This window comes from Phaenicophaeus curvirostris, chromosome 9, assembly GCF_032191515.1.
Source record: "Phaenicophaeus curvirostris isolate KB17595 chromosome 9, BPBGC_Pcur_1.0, whole genome shotgun sequence".
NCBI lineage: Eukaryota > Metazoa > Chordata > Aves > Cuculiformes > Cuculidae > Phaenicophaeus > Phaenicophaeus curvirostris.
In genome coordinates, this window is record NC_091400.1 from 24,617,304 (window position 1) to 24,639,575 (window position 22,272).

The 22,272-nt window shown below is 38.3% G+C and overlaps 1 protein-coding gene across 1 annotated transcript; it reads right to left on the minus strand.

The window, feature by feature from the left end:
• Window positions 1-996: 996 nt before the first annotated feature.
• On the minus strand, window positions 997-19,267 carry LOC138723820 (rap1 GTPase-GDP dissociation stimulator 1-like). Its single transcript, XM_069863183.1, has 11 exons — window positions 18,448-19,267; window positions 18,158-18,283; window positions 15,933-16,061; window positions 14,626-14,751; window positions 13,825-13,968; window positions 9,739-9,873; window positions 8,062-8,187; window positions 4,834-4,973; window positions 3,810-3,936; window positions 2,664-2,792; window positions 997-1,130 (listed from the first exon to the last, which is right to left on the minus strand). Exons 2-11 carry the CDS (start codon window positions 18,276-18,278, stop codon window positions 997-999), a joined length of 1,311 nt encoding a protein of 436 aa, XP_069719284.1. The 5' UTR covers window positions 18,279-18,283; window positions 18,448-19,267.
• Window positions 19,268-22,272: the final 3,005 nt, after the last annotated feature.

Genomic DNA, 22,272 nt, shown 5'->3' on the forward strand with positions numbered 1-22,272 from the left:
TCTTTTTTCCTGCTATGTGGTTAACATCTGCTTGTGTGTTGCTTGCCAAATGACTTTTTAAAAATTTTTAAATACAAAAACTCCTTAGAAATGTTCAGAGCCTTTTGATTTACTACAATTCTTAATTGTGTAAAGTTAAACCCTGGTTGTCTTACTGGAGATAATTTTGATGAAGTGTCAGCTGCTTCCAGATCCTCACACATGCCCACTTGTAATTTCTAATTAGATTGAATTTGTATCTTATCCAAATAGTGTATGGACATTGCAGTTTCTTGTAAACTTTCCTTCTACTGAATCTCACTCCAGGTTACAATAGCTGCAATCTTGAAATCAGTACAAGACCATAACCTCAGCTTCTTAGGAATAATATAGCTTGTGACATGGGCAGGTAAAAACTCAGATGTGCTTTAAAATTGAAAGGGGAGTTGGTCTAAAGGTACAGCGTTGTGGTTTTAATGTGTTCGTTTAACAGCTGGGCTTGCAACTTCTATCACAAGGTGCAGAGGTTGAATTGCTGACAATTAGCCCTTAGAATTGTTATAGCTGAAGCACTCATCTAATCTAAAACCACATTGTTTCAGTTTGTGTGATATTAGCTTGAGGTTTTCTTGTAATGATTTTCAAGTCCTATTGATATAAGAAACTTGCAAATGAGATCCTGATCTGACAAAACCAAACAGCTTAAAAATGTATTACAGAAGGGGTAATTGCTTGATGCTTCTCTTGATGTTTTCTAAGACCACTTGCTTGACAGGCTTTATTCCAGCTGCTGTGTGAATGCTCAGTGAAGAGCAGTGGTAATGCAAGCATCTATAGGCCACAGATAAGCAAATGAGTATTTTTTTTGTATGTACAGCCTTAAAATCAGGAGCTGTACCTGGGCTGTAGTAGTTGTACATGCAGCAGCATGACAAATGCAAGGTAGGGTTGGCAAGGCTGGTTTTTATTGCATTTGTCTCAGCAGAAGTGCAGGGTTACTATGGGGAAGAAGGGAGGCTAGTGGGGTGCCTCTCCTCTCAAAACCTGTAGTGTTGTGCTAGCTGCCTGGGCCACATTTGTATTGCTGTGACTGCAGAGTTGTTCGAGGGTTTCTTCAATCTTCTCCTCTTCAATTTCCTGTCTCAGGTCACCTGTATGGGAGATGAAATGTTGTTAACTGTTACTGGTGTGCTATGGCAGAGTGGCTCCCAACAGTTGCTCATAGAATGGTTTGGGTTGGAAGGGACATTAAAGCCCATCCAGTTCCACTCCCCCCACCATGGCCAGGGGCACCTCCCACTGGATCAGGTTGCTCAAAGACCCGGACAGCCTGGCGTGGAACACCTCCAGGGACGGGGCAGCCACCACTTCCCTGGGTAACCTGTGCCAGGGCCTCACTGCCCTCACAGGAAGACGTTTCTTCCTAATATCTCAATCTCCTCTTTGGGTTTAAAACCATTGTTCCCCCCTTCCCCCTTTAAGTACTGGAATGCTGCCTTCTTTTCTCTAGGCTAAACAAACTCTACTCTTGTTGGAATTGAATGATAAAAGTTTGGAGTGCTTGCTGTTGAAAATAAACTGCTTCAATTCAAATACATTTCAGTAGGTACCTTTTCTGCCATTGGAAGTATTGAACAAGTGTTTTTTTTTCTTCTGTTTACTTTCCAAGAACTGATTGAACAGAAGAAAAAGGTAGTACAGGACCAGTTCCAGCATTTTTTTGTGTCTATTGTTTTTGTTACCTTTTAATATTAGTAAGACTCAACTCTTAGTGTTACAGTTAGTCCATGAAGTGCTAAGTACATAGATGTCTGGAAGAAAGTCTGATAGATCACACCTGTTGCGTCAGTGTTCTGTAGCAACAGTGAAAGGATGCTCATGCTTTTGTTATTGCACTATTTTTGTGCTTACAGGGAAAAAAGTGCCACAAAATCCAGTTTTCTACCAGTTTAGACTGGCTCCAGGTTGTGGAAGCCAGCTCCCCTTGTGGCAGACCCTTGTCTGAGCATGATCATTGTTTTGCATTTATGTGGTTGATGCATTAAGATGTGAGAAACTGGTGTGAGATCTTTGGATTCCTGGTTTCAAGGTGGTTGTTTTCACCTAGTGCCACACATCCAGGGTGACTCTGATCTGGCTGAAAGCATTTGAAGTATTCACTAACAATGTAGTGAAAGAAACTGAAATCATATCCTTGAAATGTTTTGCTAAAAGTTCCTGTGCAAAGGCAGCATTGCAGAAATTGCTGTTTTGTCTCAGCTTCTGGTTTGCTTACAGCATAAGCAGGACAAATGTACGCCTGCCTGGGGAAGACACATACTCTTTATTTGAATACAAAAATACATACGGGTACATACGGGACCTGGGAGTGCCAGACATTTTGTGGTGAATTTGGACAAAGATGCCTTTATTCCAAGGCTCTAATTTTTCTATTTCAGGACTTGATTATGCCATTGACTTACTGGAATAAAGTCGTTCTTTTTTTTTATTCAGCTGATGGTTTAATCAACTTGTCATAAAGAAGCTACTTGACTGGGACTTCTGGTGATCAATAAAGAATTAACCTCTTTAATATCCTTTGCTATTCACTGCACCATCACAAGCAGCACATTTCGGTAACAGCAACACTTTTTTTCATGACAAATATCCATCCTTGAATCACAGACAATTCAAGATGAAGTTACCTGAATTAAGAAGACGGCACAAAAGACCCATTGAATTATATTTCACCTCAGGACTTGTGTTGTCATCTTGTAGAAGTTTGTGTAAGCTTTGAACTAGCTGTGATTCCTTAAAAGATTCTTCAAGGGTTTCTGAAAAATAAGTAAACAAATCCTGAGCTGTTACCTGAAAAGAAGCTAGAAGATAGTAGAGCTTGCTTTTTAGAAATGAAATTCCTCTCTGTCTTCATTTCAGATTAGCTTTACAGTGATCTCTTTGGCATCTGTTTCCTGTACTGGGGAATTCCTGTATTTTCTGTATAGTTTTTTTGTATAGAATAACCTCATAATGGTTATTTGTAATGGGCACCGCTAGAAATGTTGGCGCGAGTTAGTTGCCCAGTTGGGTTTGAAAGCCTTAACGGTGGCCTGGGCAGTGAGAGGGGCTCTTTACGTCTTGTTTGTTAGTATAGGAAATTCCAACTTTCCAGCTGACTACAATTTATATTTTGATGTGTGTAGATTTCTGCAGTAACTTCTTCACTGTAATAAATTGAGACCCTTTTTAAAATATGGTCAGTCGTACAGGAAAAATCTGGAAAAAAATTATACTCAATCTTTCTGAAAATTGGATCAGTAAAAGTAGATGGAACCTTTATAGTTTACTTGCTTGTTTTGTTTGCAGATTCTACAAGGCCATTTTGTCTAGGCTTCTGTATTACTCTCCTGCATTCAAATGTCTGTCTTCTCAATAATATTTTATGTATTTATAGTCTCTATTGACCACTTCAAGTCCATAATTTGTCCTTAATTTTGTCTTCACTTAGACCTCATATTTTTCATTAGCCTTTATCACCTTTACTTTCCTTCTGTGTGTTTTTGTGTAGGATTCTAGCATTACACCCTGCCACTCAATAGATTGTGCCTGTCCACAAACCTATTGTTTTACTGTGCCTGAAAAAAAAAAACAAAAAAAAAATACTCTAGGCAATTCCTGAAGCCTGTTGCTTTTGTGGTCTTCTGGATGGCTGGTCTTATTTATTTCATGCTGAAGAGTTAAAGCGTGTTTCTCGCCTAGATTTTTCTTAAATATAATGTAGAATTAAAAGTATGACAATGTTTTTTCACTAATGGAGGGTCTTGCGGAGATAAATGTTTTTAGGAGAATACCTAAATCGATGGCAGATGCTATCGCCAAGGCATTCAGAGCCTCATTCTGCATGGCAGCGTGTTCACTTGTTGTCATGGAAACCAGATGCTTCACTCCTTGTGCCTCCCGGATGGCTTTGACCACTTCCTGTTAAAGCAAAGGTAAAATGTCATAGACAGAAATCTAACTTATGAAGAAAGCAAAATGAAGAGAGGAATAAGATTGCACTTTTCAGCTTCCGAATAGATGGAAATGATGAAAACTGGTGATAGTTGAAGACTAGATATAATATTTCTTTTTCAACTGCTACAGATCTGCTTAGGGCTGGTCTAATTTACTTGAATGTCAATGCTTAACAATTGTATAGATGCATGTCTAGAAGATAAAAATAGATATATTTTGTTTCAAGGAGTTTTAGTTTGACCTTATTAAAATTTTTCATTTCAAGCCTTCAAGCTAGCAATGATTAGTTTTACTTTATCAAGGCCTGTGCAGTTGTATCTACTTCTTTTATCGCTACCTCAGAGTAAAGCATGGTTGGGATGCCTGTGTATAATTACAGGAACCTGTTCTAATATGCCAGCAGATACAGATCATGCTGGATTCATCCATCACTAGGCAGATAAGTGGGGTTTTTGGAGATCGTGGAGGACTGATGTTCAGGACAGGTCTGTGTTATCTTTGCTGTTTTAATTTAAAATTTGAAATTAGTATTTATGGAACTAGAAAAGCTTTACCTGCTTACTGTTTGTCAAGCCTTACTGAAGCAGGATAAAAGTTGACAAGTGACAGCAAGTAACCATGTTGCTCATTTCTGTGCAGTATGTGTGGCTTTGAAGAGCCCTGTTGACCTGCTCGCCTCCCCTTTACTGGTGCTGAGTCAGACTGGAGGGTTTTTAACTGAAATTCCGTATTTTTAATGATGAAATCACATGTGCTGTTTAACACGTAGCCCCTAGCTATTGATCCCTAGATATATTAATGACTTTTACAAATATTTGAGAAGGATAAAGTATAAATATATCATAACAACAGCTCTCTTACTTGGGATCTGTTGTGACGCAAAATCGATGCTAGCAGCCGGTTTGCTTCTCCATGAACCCCGGAGTGGTCGTTGGCATCGCACCACTGCACTAATCTGTTGAGCAGCATGGGATCTTGGCCCAAGATTTCGGCTGCATCAGCTGAAGGTAAAAGCATAATCAGGAAACATTAAAAATCAGACTACTCAGCCTTTTTGTTACGGAAATGTCAATGTAGGAGTAGCCAGGACCACAGTCGCCTTTAAGAGCTGTGAGTAAAGCCTTGGTCTCTCAAAGGATCTTGGAAATCTTTACCTAAGGAATGCCAGCTTTGTTAAGGCAACTCTGGGAGGTACAGCACCAAGTAAGCTGTCCTGATAGCCCTATCATTTTTCAGAGGCTGCTGAAACAGGGCTCAGAATGAGCATCTACATATCTTTGAGAGCAAATATTCTGTTTCTATACTGAAATCTTCATGAGGATTGTCCCTTTCCCATTTTGTGCCTTGCGCTTGCGCTTTGAGTGCTCTGCAGATGTAATCATGGGTTCTTCAGAGTCTGGTTTTGCTGTTTCAGTGCTCTCAGTAATGGTGATAACTACTGTTGGTAGCATGTAGGAAGGTGTCTTAGTACAGAATTGTAGTATGCCTGTAATTGCATGTCTCAGGTCTTGAGGATGTGTGTTGAACTGTCTTGAGCATCATGAAAACTTCCCCCAGAGTTTGGAGGACCCTTTTTAATTTGCTTTCCTCTGTTTCAGGAGACCTATCTCCTCGATGCTTGAGGACCAGAGCAGAAGTTAAATATGCATAGTGTGCTCTGAAGAAGGAAAGGTTTGCTAAAGGCCTTCATGGCAAGTATACGTTCCTTAAGAAGGGCTAGAAAGGGTCTGTGAGCTTTTTCAAATCCAATCATTTAAAATAATTCAAGAACTCAAAGGTCACCAGGGACATCCCTGCTCCTTTGGAAGTAAATTCAGAAAGGAAAAAATGTGGGGAAATGTCTACATGGTTTTAAGATACTGGGAAGTCTGTCCCTTGGAGCTTTCGGATGAGGAAGGACAGACACTTCCTTTGTCCAGTACACTAAGGAACAATCCACAGCATAAATCCCACAAGGAATCTGGGAGCTTCTAGCCTAGTTGAATACGTTTGTTTTGATTTAAGAGCTACTTGTTGCAGAATCAGCTGCACATCCTGTCCTGTAGCAGAAGGGCTTTTGTTTCTAGGTCAGATGTGACATGTCAGTCTGAGGAGATCATGGTAATCCAGTTTAGTACAGAAAGCTGGAAGAAGGAAGGGGGTGGTGAATGGAACCATTCTAAGAGCTTTGTTCAAAGGAGGCATCTTGACACAATTTGACAGGGACTTCCTGATGTCTACCAGCAATAGAGCTCTTGAGATAAAACCCACTTAGTAGTTCTTAACAGGCACAGAAGGCTTTTTAACTTACAAAATGCAAAAATCAAATAAATAGTGTGTAGGACTGAACTTTCAGTTGAGCTCAAAGTCCTGTGGTTGTTGAAATGCATGAATTGTTCTGCTCCTCTGAAGCAAAGCAAGGGAGAAGACAGGAGTCAATGTTATCATCTCTCATCTCTTTTGTGTAATGAAGCTGACAGAAAGAGCTGCAGTTTTCTATAGTTAGAAAGAAACCTACCTCTTCTAATCTGTGCACCTCACCATGCCTGCTGATTGTCAGAGTAATGAATTTATACTAGATAATGCAATTAGCTAATTTAGTGTTGACTTCTTTGTAGGTGAGTGCTTGTAAGAGTTTCAAGGTAAGTTAATTAAGGGCAATGTTAGCTCATGGGTAAATGGAATGTAAAGTAATTAAGGGTGGGAGAATTTTGTGCTCATAGGCAGGAAGGGGTAAACACTGAATAATTACATCTTTTTCTACTCTACACATTGATGTATGAATTGTTTCAGATACAGAAGTTAGTTTTCTTGTGTAAAATTCCATCCGCATACTAGGACTGGTAAATAGCATCAGGGAGGAAGATAATTTAGTATTTCATAGTTTAGATCTGTTTTACTATGGTGTCTCAATTTTAGAAAGTGAACTGTCCTATCACAATTCAGATGTAACTTCAAAAAAATAACCTTTTAATGGGTTCCTTCAAAGCCCAACAAGAAGGGCCGAAGTGTATCTTGCAATGTGCATTTCCTATTGTGGTGAAATATAAGTGAAGGCAGCTTTTTACTGGACTGAAATCAGTGCAAAGTAAAAAGTGCTAGATCTAAATGCTGTATCATGTGTATTTACTTGAAAAAGGATGCAAGTAGCTGCCATATCAGAGTGGTGTCTTCAGCGGTGTAAATGAATGAAGCACGGAATGTAGGAGAGTGAGGTTTTTTCCTTTTTCATGTAAGTAACGAATTTGGGATTGTAATTGTTCCATATTAGCTGTCGTGTCCCCTTACAAAATGGTCATAACTCTTCTGAGTCTGTTTTTACCAATTTCTTGTTACCTGCACATCAAGGTGGTATGTACAGATCTGTGTTTTAGAGCAGCTGCTCTGGCAAAATAAAGAACTAAAACACTAAAAAAACCACAAACCCACAACACTTCATTTTGTGTTACCTTCTTGTAAGAAGCTAGATAGGTCTGAGGATAAGTCAAGATAGTGTAGTAGATCTTAATGTAGTTCTTATGTTGTGCATGCTTCTCAAAATGCAACTATATGCCTTTGTGGACCTACCTCTGTGTAAAACTGAGTTTGATAATTGCATCTTTCAACATGCAAAGGAAATTAAACATTTGAGGCACACCAGGAAGATAAAGCTGGCAACGTGTATAGAGAGGCAAGGTGACTGGGAGAAACTCATTTTTTTGTGCCTTTCCACATCTCAGCTTATTCTGATGATTTTATATTCTCCAGTTCTTCTATTGATTTGCTTTCCTGTGATTTGCCACTGTAAATCCTTAGCCTGACTTTTCTGTCATACTTATGCCTTGCTGATATCTCTAGTGGAAAGCATCTTTTTTAGACTATTGTCATTTCTCACTGCCTACTTGCAGATGCTTCCATTTGCTTTGTTTCTCATCTATCTCTGAGGCTGACTGGGTCAGTATGGAAGGCTTGCAGCCACTGGCAATCATCTCTGTTGGAACCTCTCCAGAGTGAGTGGAATTAGGTTAGCAGGGCACTCAGACTGTAGGCTCCCTGCATGTACATGGTCTTGTAGGGGGTGGGAAGGAGGAGGGGTGTAGTTGACTTTGGTAAATGTTAGCAATTCCCTACCTTGGCCATCTGCTAACATCCGTAGCGTTCCAAGAAGTTTGAACTGCACAGGAGGCATCTCTGACCTCAGAAGTGCCTGAATCCGTTCTGCCACACTTTCCTCCAGAATCTGAACCTTGTTAACAACTAGAAAATGGAAACAAAAGATTCTGGTGTGAAGTTCAGTAACTACACGAGCACCTGAAAATACAGATACAACATAACTGTTGTTTTGTGTTTTATACTGGTAGCAAAAATCCAGTTTGCTAGAGTGCTTAGAAATGAAGTCGGAGCTTTCTGACTGTTTAGGCCTCTCATTTGAACTGAAGACTTGCTAGGAGTTGCTGTTGTAACATGTAGGTTACTTTTGATCTCAGCCTTGTCTGGAATGAAGCACGTAAGAGGATAAACCCAACATTGTTTTTCTTTTTCTTTTCTAGTATCCATCCACTCGCCCACTCCCATGAGTAAGCTCGCCCTCTGCATGTTCATTTTAACTGAACAGGGAGACAAGTGATGTTTCATGAGAACGAGTGTACTTCTTGTATTTGAGCTCATTGATCTCCTATTGTTTGTGCTTTTGTTTCTGTGCTTTCCTTTCCTAATTATTCTGTCTTTGCTCTAGTCATTAGTGCAGTAATCCTTGGTAATAATCAGAAGCTTGTCTGGAAAGATTCTTAATGCTGCTTGACTGTACTAACAAAAGCTGGTTCCTCTAGGGTAATTTTGTTCCGTCCTCTGCAAGGCTGTTTTTTGAGGTGTAGGGGAATGACAGGGCAGTGAAATTAATCAGAGAGCTGTTCTATCCCTTTCTCTTTCTATTGGGCAAATTGAGAAGCAGACACTTAAGTTACTTGCTCCTAATGTCTTTGTTTTTCAGTTGCACAGACTCCATTCACTAGAGCATGATGACTTTTTTTTTTTAATAAGCACCTATTCTCTTTTAAGGCCATTACATGAATTAAAGACTTCCTTTGTGCCTATTTGCAAGCGTTGACCATATTTAGTTTTTATTTTGTGCTTTATTTGAATTTGAACTCAATCTTTTTTTTTTTTCTTTCCCTGAGTAGCAGACTGTATTGTCGAATGTGATATTGAGTTTGTGTATTTTGAGAAGTAATGTGGTGTTGTGAGAGAATGTCTCGCAGCTCCCCTTTTCTAAGAATTTTACAAATTGATCAGGAAAAGCTCAGTGTAGGAATAGCATTTTAAGTGCTATGCATTCCCCCCTACTTGGAAAGATCTAATATGATTTGTAATAGACTGTCTTACAGACCCCTGTTACTTATTATAGTTTTTAAGTGTGTTACAAAGGCTGGATTTGTAATGAGTATTGGCTTTATAGAAGAGGAACAGATTTATGAAACCTCTACCAGCTGGGATGTGATAGCTTCACCCCATACTCTATTTTGAGCTATAAATTCTGTTCTGCATTTTTGTCTTGAACTGCTCTGTGCCATTAATATGAGAACATTTCTGCAGCTGGTAATAAGATAATACTTTATTTTTTTTAGACCCTTTATGCAGATAAAGACCTGATGAATTATTCAAGTATATATCTGTGTGAGGGGGGGAAGGTCAATTGCCCCTCAAAATGCAAAGGACTGGAATTGGTGACTTGAATGGAGCTGAACAGATCTCATTTAATGATGGATCTTTACAAAGAATCACAGTAAATCAATTGGTTTCAAACTCTACCTGGTATAGCAAGGTTTCGAAGTGCACAGAGTGCAGCACGTTGAACAGACACATCCCCACTCTCTACATGTTTCTCCAAAAGATCCAGAAGCTGATGTATGACTCCCAGCTGTACCATTCGTACACAGTTGCCATCTGAAGAAGGAGGCAAAACCAAGTGAGATAAACACGATAACAGAAATTAATCACGCATATTGAGAATTCAAGGACTCTTTGCCCTGACACTTTTAATAAGATTTTTATTTAATAAGATTTTGACTGTAGGTTTTGCATTGTTTTTTATAACTTTCAACTCTATAGGGATAAGTGGATGTAAGCCACCTCTCAGCAGATGCCAAGACCTTCTACTAAAGCTTAGCGTGAGAGAGCTTGTTAGACGCAGTCACTGTCAAATTCAAAATCATGTGTCCTTCAGTCTGTCTTCCTCAGTACTGCTTTATTTTCCACTATATATGTGCTAGAATACTGGTGATATCTTCCATTTTTCCACAGGATAGCTTCAGTACTTCAATTTTGCTGTTCTACTGGTTTTGAGACTGTTGCGAGACCTAGGATCTTATCCAGCAATAATGAGTCTGATTGGTTGTTTTGTGCTAATGTTACTCTTTGTATTCTATTAAATAATTTGCTGTTAACTCATCATTGAAATAATCTGGCCTGGCCTGGGTTTTCCTTCACTGTTATGAGAAACCCCCTTTGTGAAATGAGAAGTCTAATTGTGTTGCACTCACATAAAGTCGGGAAAATGAGTTGACCTAGAGAGTTCTGATCTGTTCAAGGCTGTTGTAAGAGCAGATTTGTACATTCCAAAGAAATACCATTTTGCCCAGTACATGTTCTGCAGTATTTTGTCAGTGCGTGTCTGTTTGTCTCTTTCTTTGAGAACTTGCTCTGCAGAGGTGACAGCCTTTTTGTTTTCAGAAGCTACTTGGCTCATCTTGATAGGAAATGAAAGTATTCTCCTAAAGAGCAAAAGGAAACCCTGCATATTACATTCTGCATTTTTCCTGAAGTGTTTTGAAGATGCAATTTGGCAAATATTACTCTGTATTTTATTTTACACATACAGTGTATTCCTGACATCAGTCAACATTACCTTTTTGTTGTGCTGTTAACATGCGAACGCTGTTTGTTAAAGCATGGTTAAGTAGTGTGAATGCTATATCGGAAGGCCACACTTTCACCTGGGTGAACCAATTGTCAATGGAGCTATTAAGATTTCACACAAATATAGAATCTGGCCAAAACCAGCTTTAGTGGCTTCTCATAGTACAGACTGCATACCTAAATGTACAGACTGCTAATCCTTGTGTGTATAACACTTAAAAATTCCCTATGAATTTTAATGCCTTTGGTTTTAATATTTTTACTTCGAAGTAGCAGTATAAACTCTTCCATGTTGTCTTTTGAACTAATGCCTACTGTTCCCTTAATCTCTTATTTCAGTTATACCATACTTTTCCCCTGCATTACTACATATGTTAAATAAGATTCTGTTAAATGTTTATAAAATCTAAGTGGATATTTTAAGAGGAGAGCTGTCAGTCTGTGAACAAGTTTAAATTCTACTCATGCAAAAGTCTTTTTGCAATTCCTGCACACATGATATAGAGCTGATATGTTTGCTAGTGATGCTTCAAATGTTTTCTTGCCTGGTCCTAATATCTGGAGATTAGTGTGGGAGGAAAATTGTCTAGTCTTCTTTAGGAATAGATTCACTAGGAACAGACCATCTCCTTTGGTCTGACAAAATTCTATGGGCAAAATACTTTGATCTGTATATAGATGAGCCTTAATTGAACCTAATTTCTCTCCTTCTTCCCTGACTTTCAACACAAAGAATGGCAGAGCTTTCTCCTGTAGTAAAGTGTGAATAGGCAGAACCCATTAGTGGTTGCCTTGCTTTGATTGTCAGAGCTTCAAACTGGTTCTCTCTCCTATGGATTTTTTTGCTTGGATAGCAGCAGAACCTTTGGTTTAATGGCTCATAGTTAAAGTCTGATAGGAACAGCCACTTTCATAGCTGCAAAAGCTGTCTGTCATCTTTTCACTGCCTCAGAAGTCATTTGATGCTGAGATCAGTTTTCCATAGGATTTTTAGATTCTTAGATTAAAGGCTGTGCATACATCAGGAGCAGATACTGTGACCTGAAAGGGATTATTCACTTTAGCCATATGAAACATCTTATGGGGCTGGAGGGGGAAATGGAGAGAGGAAGAGTGAATGACAAAGCAAGCTATTCAGCTGAATAAATTGAATATAGCCAGTTTAAAGGCACTGAGGGCATTTCTGTGGCCTTTGTACAACTGTTGGTGCACAATGGCTGACAAGGGAAAAAGAGAGTCTAGAAAGTTTGTAGAGGGGAGGTAGAGATGTGTGTATGACAGCTTGCTTTAAAAAAAAAAACACAAGCCATGAGACTGGCTAGCTAAAGTTCAGACAGACGTGAGGGTATCTTTTATGGTAATTAAGCCCATATTAATGCAGAAATTTGACCAGTGTTGAAAAAGCTCCTTCTTGTTAGTTGAATGTGAATGTAGTACAGTAACTATTGGTGAGACAGGACTGAAAATGTGGTGGGGTGTCTTCTGCTGACTGATCTAGCACAGCACACCTGTAAGAGTCAGTTTCTCTCTAAGGTTCATTGTTTTATATAATAGATAAGTATGAAAGATAAAATGGCTTATCTTGAGTTTTACCTTTTCCTCTTGATGTGTCTGAGTAACCCTCCTTTCCTAAAAGTGACTTAAAAGCTAAAGCATAAATAACTTTGTTATTTTCTTTTCATATTTCTGACAAGTGTTTGCCGTGAAACATTACCATTTCTCTAATAACGTGTGATTTATGCAAAAAATGTTGTGAAAGCTTGTGTTCCTGACTGCTCCACTTTTCGCAATTGTCCCTCATACTACTTCAACAACATTAGCATCTCAAAGGTATGCAAGCCTCCATTCTGCAGAAAAGCAAGATGTTACTGTTTCAGAGTCAGGGAGCAGTGAGATCTAGTAGTGTTGCTTTTCTTTCTGCACACAAACAGTGGATTTCCAGCATGCAAGGCTAGAGAATAACAAACCTTACCATTTTTTTGGTAGAATTAGCAACAGCTGTTGCTCCTATCTCTGTAGCTGCATGTGTTTAGATGTGGTACAAGTACCAATGTTCTGGGAGATGATGCTACGTACCTTTGCAAAAAAATTCTGCATGCCCATATCTGTGGTGTGATAAATAGAGGGAACATCTCATATCTGTATACAATCAGTCCTGAAGTGAACTCTTCTGTTCATCTTTGGGGAGATTTGAATCGATGATAATTTTGACGGTTGTTCTAATTAATTGTTTAAGACCTTTAACTTGTTGGTTGCTTTGGAATTGGGGGTGGTGGGATGCAGTGCAGTGTCCAGTTCTTAATGTTCTATTCTTTGATCTGTATTGCCCAAAATACAACATAGGAGGGACATCTATACTAAGCTGCTGTTAGGTTTTCAGTCGTTTTGTGTTGTTCCTGAAATCAGCTTAAAGACTTAGTGGAAAATCTAGGTGAGCAGTGTGTGTAGTCTATTCCTAATAGAGAGATGCAGAACTTGGATTATAAGGAAGTTCTTAAATTTCATTTGTTAATCCAAATGTTCAAAGTATGTACACGGATTTGGAATAGTGAATGAAGAAACATGATGAGTTCAATACCATGTGAATTTAATCTGATAATTAGCTTTACACTTAAAACTGGCTCTTCAGCCAGCTTTGAAAGTAAGGTTAGAGAAGCAGGATGTGAGCTGACAACCACAGCTACAATGGCCTGAAGTTCTTGTGCTTAAGTGTGTTCTGCGCAAGAGTGGTCACAGTGATATTAGATGACTTGAGGCAGCGTATGTGTGTGCTCGAAGGGAAGCATGGCAATGTGAGCACTAGGCTCCTATAAAAAGTGAATGAGTGTGGTGTCTGAGAAGAGTTCCCTTAAGGGTTATGAAACAGGTTGCAGATGTTTCCCTGTTAAGGAAATGAAAGCAACAGCAAATGGCAACTCCTCTGCTAAGGGGACTTTTTGATGTTCTTTCTTTATGTATCCGGACTGTCAGTATTTTTACCTCCAAGGAGCAGGGAGACAATGAGATCTGATGCAGCCTTCACAATGCACGTGTCTTCAGCTTGTGAACTACCCTGGAGCCTCAGCAGGATCTCAGACAGCACCTCTTGCACGCCTGCCTCCACCAACTGTACTTTCAGAGCATCTGTAGACATCACAGTAAAAACACACTAAAAGATTCTTGGGTCTTTGTTTAAAACGAGGAAGCTAAATCCTTGAACTTTAGCCTGCTTTTTTTTCAGGTGCAGTCACTTTTTCGGTTTTGTTTGTAACAGATGCCCTTGTGCTAGGATGACACCAAGGCAGAATGAGCAAAGCTGCTGCACTGATCTCTGATACTTATTCTATTGCCAGTTATACAATTTTCAATGCATTTTCCTTTCCTTAAAGTCTGTGTCAAGTATTTAGATACTTTTGGTTGATTTTTTGTTGGTGCTTGTTACACCACTACTTAAAGTAGACAACTTATTAGGTATTTGGTTGTAATTATTTCATAAAAACACAATCCATCTAGTCTGCTTTCCTGTTCTGCTCTATGGAGAATATGAGCTTGAATCTGTTATCTTACTGTCTTGCGTAAATGAAGTGTAACATTATGCTCTCACTTCTTTCTTTGTTGCCTCACTTATTAAGCTTTGAAGCCTTGCTCAGATGAGGATTTTTCATGTTCTTGTGGCTTCTTTCTACCAAAAGGATTGTTAGTTCTGTCAGTAGGAACCCTGGGCCAACTCAGAACCCAGAACTTAAGCTGAGTGCCAGTACACTGTCCCCACTCATTCCCCCAAGCTGAAAGGAGCCTTACCATTTTCTGAAAGTGCTTGCAGGACCTCAAAGACAATTTCTAACCTCTCGTGATTCTCTGCTCTTCTCAGTTGTTTCACCAGCTGTTCAGCAACCTTTGTCTTGCTTAGAGCTTCCTTGGCTATATCTGTGTATATGATAAAGTTGGAATTTTGAACGTTGCTTTATCTGATTGAATGTTGAAGAATATCTCATTATAAACTAAGTGATCAAATGCTACTTTGTCTTTCAATGCACTTACAGGTTTTATATACATTTCTGTTCCCTTGGACAGCACTGAGAGAAAAAAACTCCATCCCTTCTTCCTCCTTACTTCTTTCCTTAACATTATTTTTGTGTAACTCCTGTAGCTATGACCTTATAGCTGCCAGATTAATCTTGGCTTAATTTCCATGACTCTTGTAAGTCCATCTGTAGTATGATTATTTAATATATCAAATTGGCATATGGCAGTTTCAGTAGTAATATATTTTCTGCCTTGATTAGATGCTTCTAGTCTTGCTGGGATCCTAAACATCTACAAGATGTATGTTAACAAGGATCAATTTTTTTTCAAGATTGCTGCTGTCTGGTATGGAACACATTTGAATGGTATATGGTATTAAGAAATGTATGAGATAAAGGGCAGACCTCACTAGTGAATGATGTGATAGTGTGACAAGATGCCCCCTTCCCTGCCTCTCCCCCTAAATGCAGGAAGCAGTAGATCAAATTGTAGTCAGACCATATACAAAGTATGGTATTTTTCTACTTGGTCTTTCTTCCATCACTACTTACAACTTTTTGTAAAGTAGGGCAGATGCGTTTTTAAATCAGTGGAGATACCTTTGGTTTGAAAATTGTGTAAACGAAAAAGGAAGTAGTTTCATTAAGATATATAAAAGTAATTATTAAATAGAAATAATTTTTAATAAATAACTAGTGAAACTGTCAATTTACCACATGAAGTTATACCCTATATATTTTTTTCTGGATCAAAAGCTATCAAATCTTAATCACTTTAATATAGTACCAGATCCAGTTAAGAGTTGTAACTTCTCTGATACAGGTACTGTGGTCAGTCCCTGATTAGGTATAAGTACTGTTTGAAAAAAACCCCAAAGCAAACAAAAAACCCCAACACAAAACCTAAAGACCCAACTCTCCCAAATAACTCAACAAGAACATCCTCTCCCTCCAAAAAATACCCTGAGCCCCAAACCGAAACATAAAACCCCCACAAACCTGTGGGCATTCTGCATGTACATAACAAGACAGTGGCAATGTGAAGATGGTACTTTGTTTCAAGATGCAAAAATGTTTTCTTACCAAGGTCTGCAAGATTGCATAAGGCCAGTAGATCAACGTGGACAAGTGGTTCACTCTCTGCATAATCAGTTAGTATCCGGACTAGTGATGTGATTACTCCCACCTTTACCAGCTCTTCCTGAAGATCCCCTGGTAATAGTAAGCGCGATATTTAAAGATGATTAAGTAGGAACCAATTGAATGAGTAAAAAGGGTCCAACAGATGCTTTCCAGCAAGGTAATCTGATTCTTTCTCACACTGTTAGAAATTGTAGATCTTTTATTCTGTGAGTTAAGGTGTTTTTGAGAAATGCAGGTTCAGGACAGAATTTAGCCAAATCTCCTGGTTCTACTTCAACTCAAGGAATTAAGCCACTGTGAAAATGTATAGGGGCAATTGTATGAGCATCTCTGCTACCAGTGCAACTTCTAAAGCAAGATCTGATGGATTATGTTTCTTGGTATGTATCTGAAAATTGAGTGAGGAACAGACAGCTTGCTTATTTCTCTCGGGGAGTAGGAATCTTGGCTTTATTATCCTATGGCTTCTTTTGTGCTGAAAGACAGAGAGGTGGAAGGGACTGGAATTCTAAGATAAAGGATAATCTAGTTACAAATCTGCTTTCAGGGATCATTGATATTGTGACTTGTACAGCAAATGTTCATATATCTGCTTTTTGCATGTTGGAATAATCATTCTTTTTTCTTTCTTAAAAAAATATTCTTCATAAAATAAGACACTTAGCCAGTACCTGGGCTGTTTATAAGATACCACTGAGATAGAGACTGCTTTAAAGTTCTTCAAGGGGAATAAACCTTATCCATTTTTTTGAACGTTAGTTGCTCAGCACATGGAGTCTTGGAGTCCTTGAATTCCAGGTATCTTTCAAGTTTTTATAGGGTGAGTGAAGTTCTCAAGCAGGTGTAAATTTGTGTGACTTAAGAGAAGTCAACCAAGTGCAATAAGTAGCAACTAATCTGTTGCTGGTTGTAGTGTACTAACTACAGGTGTCCCCATACACATGCAGAATTGCTGAGGAAAACACTGATAACTGTCCTTTCTTTTTGTAGCTTGGCCTGTAATGAATGAAAGCTTATCTAAGATGATTTTGAGAATGCTAAGAACCATGAGATACATGTGATAATAGCTTAATGCAGTGCTTAATGCCACTGCTTTGCAGCAGTGTCTTGGTGACAGCTGGACTGCAACTTGGATGACAGCATATATGACAGACACTAGACTGTGTCTGGGTCATATCATGGCGTATATGGTTGTAATTCACTCAGGGAATGCCTGAAGTTAATTTTTCTATGATGTATTTATTGCTGTGTTAGTAATAGAAATTAAAGCATGTGTCTTAGCCCTCTTGTCAAATCTATGCTGTGTTCTGGCAGAACTGAAGCAGATTTGTGATCTGTGTGCTGTGGTACTGCTGATGTGCAGTAGTTGCATGAGCCTTGCATGTAATCATATGGGGAAGTGTTTTTAAACTATTATGTAGCATTCCTTATCAAATACATCTAATTTGCAAGAAGCTAGTAGAATCTATAGCAGATACAGATTGAAAGCAGAGCAAAATGGATAGAAGATCTTGTGTGAAAAGTTCCATCTTGTCTCCAGTATGCAATAAATATTTTTGGTCAGTCTGGGTATTAAAGGTAAAAGAAAAATCTTAAACTTTTGCGACAAGTAAACAAAAAGGGTTTCGTTCATGAGACCAGCAGGCAAGCTAGTGTACTGGCTTTATGGAAAAACCTGGAGAACAAATTGCTTCTATATACAAGGAAAGGTCCTCAGAAAAGACCATTCCTGGCATAGGTAGATATCTCAGTACTTATTAGAGTATGTTTTTTCTCTTGACATGCTTCTGAAGTGCTTTGCTTTATAAATGTTGTTCTTTCTTTGGAAGAAGACAAAGCCATTCAGTTTTTGGGGCCATGGTAGTTCTACAAAATTAAGATATGTATGAGGCTCTGCTGCTCTTGTAGTTGCAGAGCAGTTCTGACAAAGATGTATCGCATTACCTTGAACATAAAAATTACAGGGCAAAACCCAGAGTTGAGGAGACATTTGGGATGTGATCAGCCTTATGCCTGAGCTGTGTAAATTGTATATCTAACTGGAGGCTGAACTGAATTGTGCTCGGGTCTCATGAAAAACTTATTACGAGTTACAGGTTAACAGTGCCTTATAAAGTAATTCCTTACAGCTAGAAAAAATAGGATTCTCCCAAGTCAATACTTACGATTATCATAACAGATACGGCCAATAGCCCTCCCAGCATGAAGCAACATTTCTGGGTCCTTGCTCTCCAGCAAAGGTATCAAAGTTACAACCAAATCTGCCTCAATACATGGTTTCTTCATTTCCTCTGTGTAGGTAAAGGAGAGGGACTTGTATGTTTTTTTGCCATCTTGAAATAACACAATTACAGCTGCAAGGCCAATAGCTGGTAGCTATGAAACAAAACTCAAGAGTGGAAACACAGCTCATGTGCTCTAATATGCCTCGTAGTAACACTTTAGTACAACATACCATTCTTGGCTATCTCTGAAAGCACCTGGGCTGCTTTCACTGCACATCGTGGATTACCCTTCAGGATTTTTGCCAAAGTTAGGAAGATCCCACTTTCTCTGAGTAGGCTGAAGGATCTCTGCTCTGTAACGATAAGAATGTTAATACGTGCAGTAGGTTTGCAACTGTTTATGTTGCTTTGTTTCCCAGAGTTCTGAGTGGGTATCTGTGGGATCCAAGGTTCTGATTTAACAAGCTACTTAAAGGCTGTGTCAGCCTAAATATATAGGAACAGTCATCTGCTTGAATTGCGGCAAGTCTGGTTCCAGCTGATTATGCTACTTCATGCTGAAATGAAGCACAGGTGGCAAAGCAGACAGGAAAGCAGTTTCATCTTCTCTGACTATAAAAGGATGCTTGCATAAGGCATAGGAAGTTAGGGATTAAGATTCTATTCCTGAAGTATTGCCTAGCAATTAATTTTGTAGGTAGGCACAATATCTTTTATTAGACTAGCAAGTAGAACAGTCAATTCCCTTAGCCTTTCTTCATCAGAAATGTAGCCAATTGTCCTTAAGGTACTAAATCGCCATCTGCCAGGATATGCAAATAAATGCAGGTTATGCCATTTCAGGAGAATGTGCAGAGACCTTAAACTTTCTTATAATGAGACTAGGAACTAATTATTTTTTAAAATTCCTGACCTGATAGGATTAAATTGTTAGGAGTTTGTTTTGTGGAAAATAGAATATTAAATTCAGAATTTCTGCACAGCTTCAGGTGTTTTAGTGATCAGTAGCTTTATCTGATCATAGTTTTATGAGTATACAAAGAAAGGCAAACAACAGAAGAGGCTGAGCACCAGTCAGTCAGCACCGATCAGTTCTTGTAATACAGATTATCACAACTGGCAAAAACCTCCAGTGAATGCTTTCAGATGCAATACAAGCGGTTAAATAGTGATCTGGAGTGATACTTAGCTATCTTGAGTAAGAGCCAGGAGAATCCCATTCAGACTTTCAAGGATCTGATCTTCAGCTTCTGTGTCATCTCCACAGAGCCCAAGGTACTCCAGGTGCTGACTCAGGGTTTCTAAACAGAATGGGATGGAAAGCTGTGGTGAGCTGGCATGGAAAATATTTTGAGTTTTCTAGCATTCCTTGTCAGTGACAATGGCTGATGATCTCCTGAACGGTCCAGATCTAAATATGCTCATTAAATATCTCATTTAATCAAAGAACATGAGGGCAAAGGCTTTGTCTGCTTCTCACACAGCACATAGCTTTTGTACAGACATAAAAACAGAGAGGTAAATTCTGTCTGGAAGGAAATTAGCATAAAACTGTGGCAGAGTTTGAGGTAGAGAGGAATGATTAAGGAACTCAAATCAAACCTGTCATTTCTAAATACCTCTGTGATAAAGATAGTAACTGCAGTTCAACTAGCTGTATATCAACTCTGATAGTGGCCAGGAGCAGACACTGAAAAAATGTAAGAATGAGACAGATACTGTAACATACTTCTGCCTTACTTTCTGGCAACCTTGGCCTATAGTAACAAATCAAGTATTTGCATCAATGTATTGAATACATTTTGATGGACTTTTATTACATCAATTTGTTTACTTAGTTCAGATAATTCATACTCTTTATCTTCACTGCACACTAACCTTAAGCTCCACAGTTGGACTGTTGTAAGAGGAAGAGACTTCTCTTTGGTTTAAAATATCTACTAAAAAGCTCAAACCTAATGGTCTTTGATTTTCTGTAATTCACTATTTGTCTTTCCCATGCTTGTCATGATTAGAAGGATTTTTATTATATCCCTTCTTTGTAGTTCTTCTGCCAATTAATTTAATATTTCCTCTACAGAAGTTTTGATAACTTCCCTAAATATTTTTCCAGTTCACTTTTATTCTTTTAAGTGAAGAGCTAGAATTTGAAAGTATTTTCAAGTTACAGGTGGACTGGAATTAATCCTTTTTCTATTTGGGAGCGTGCTTTGTGCAGCCTCTGGGCAGAGGAAGTTAATTTAGATCCCACCAGTAATCATAATTAAGCCATCTTTTCTCCTTATATGTTGTTCTACGTTTACATACACTAACCTTGATAAGCCTTTTTATCCGAAGTTGTATAGGGTACAAGTATTCTGCAGGTCTACAGTCAGTTGTAATTTTGGGTACTCCAAATAATCAAAAAAGTCTTCTGCTCTAAATCTTGTATGAATATATTGAATGACAGCGGTTCCAGTAGAGGTAATGTCTAATAACTGGCTCTCTAGTGTGCAAGCAGGCTTTATTCTGACCTTCAGTCTTCAGATAACCTTCTCATATATCCCAAGATAGCTTAAATGATAAGCCTTAATGAAAGATTTGCAGAAATCGAAATGCATTGTTAACAGTATCTCCTTTATTCACCTTCTTGCCAGCTCCTTAGAAATAGGATTAAAGAGAGAGAGACTGTTACTTGCCTCAACAGAAGTCTCATCGACTTTCCTTTTTTATCGTATCTGTGTTTAGTAATTCTGTTCTTTACTATAATCCTACAATTTACCTGCACAGAGATCAGATATGTGTACTTTTTTCTGCATTTCTTGCAACTTTTTTTGTTAACTCATGCCACACTTAGAGCTTTCCACCCTATTAATCCTGTGGTTGATTTAAATTGCATTCTGCATGTCACAGTTAATGAGCTGACAATTCAGTTTTTAGTTCCTTACAAATTCTGAGGAATAACCTCCTGTCCTGAAAATTGGTTACCATTTGTTGCATTGATTTGATCAAAATCAACCTTATGCCCTTTCTGTCTCAAGTTTCCTCCATCTACTTCCCAAAACCAAAAAGACCTGAAGTGGTTGGAATGAATGTAAGAAATAATGCTGGACAACTGCTGGCTGAAGTAGTTAACTTATAGTAGAATATGATGTAAGGTGTTAGTAAAACTGTAGTAAAATAACACTTGTACTTCACAAGCTATTTCATTGAAAAAGATGAGTCATGAGTTTTGGCCTAGAAATCCTTCAGCTGAAGATTAATAATTTATCACTTGTTTTTGTTGTTTGATGGATTCACTGTTTTCTTTCCTTGATGTGTCCATTAGTTAATGTGAGAGTTTACAATTAGAACACATCAATGTAGTGTGTACAGGAACTTCAGAAGAATTGGATGTGTCTTGAGCTCTTTAGAAGAGAGGTTGAATTAAAGGGAAGGGAACTAGAACCTCAGTAAAGTCTGTTATTGTCCTTTGAGAAGAAAAGTTGGGCTTAAAAAATTCAAAGCAGTTATTTAAGAACAATGACAATTTTGGATTTGTACTTGAAACAAGATGCCATTTTTAGGAAAATGGCTGGATTCATCAGGTTAAAAAACTGTGAAGTAACTTCAATATTTTTTTTTCTGAGTAAGAAACTGAGGCTGTATGTATTGATGCCTCTTGGAAAGCCTTTGTAGTTGTCTTTGCATGGCCTCTTCAAAATCCTGTGTTAAGGGCAACATGGATATAAAATTGATAAGACATAAATGTTTTAAAAAAACATAGAAGACTTTGGATTTGTTACCTTTTTAATTTATGAAATCAGGGTGAGAGCTCCAGGAATAGGTAAACGTACAACAAGGATTTACTTTGACCTGCTTTAAAAAATTAACTTTAATCACTATATGAATGAAGTATGTGAAATAAATTAGGAGCCTGTGAGAACGAATTATCTACTGAGCTCTATGATTTCATCCTTATGAAGATCCAAGATATGTTGGTATGAGGTAATGCATTCAAATTCTAATACTCTGTCCTCTAATTAGAACAGTAGTGATATTTGCAACTACCTTTCAAATACAGTTAGGATATACAG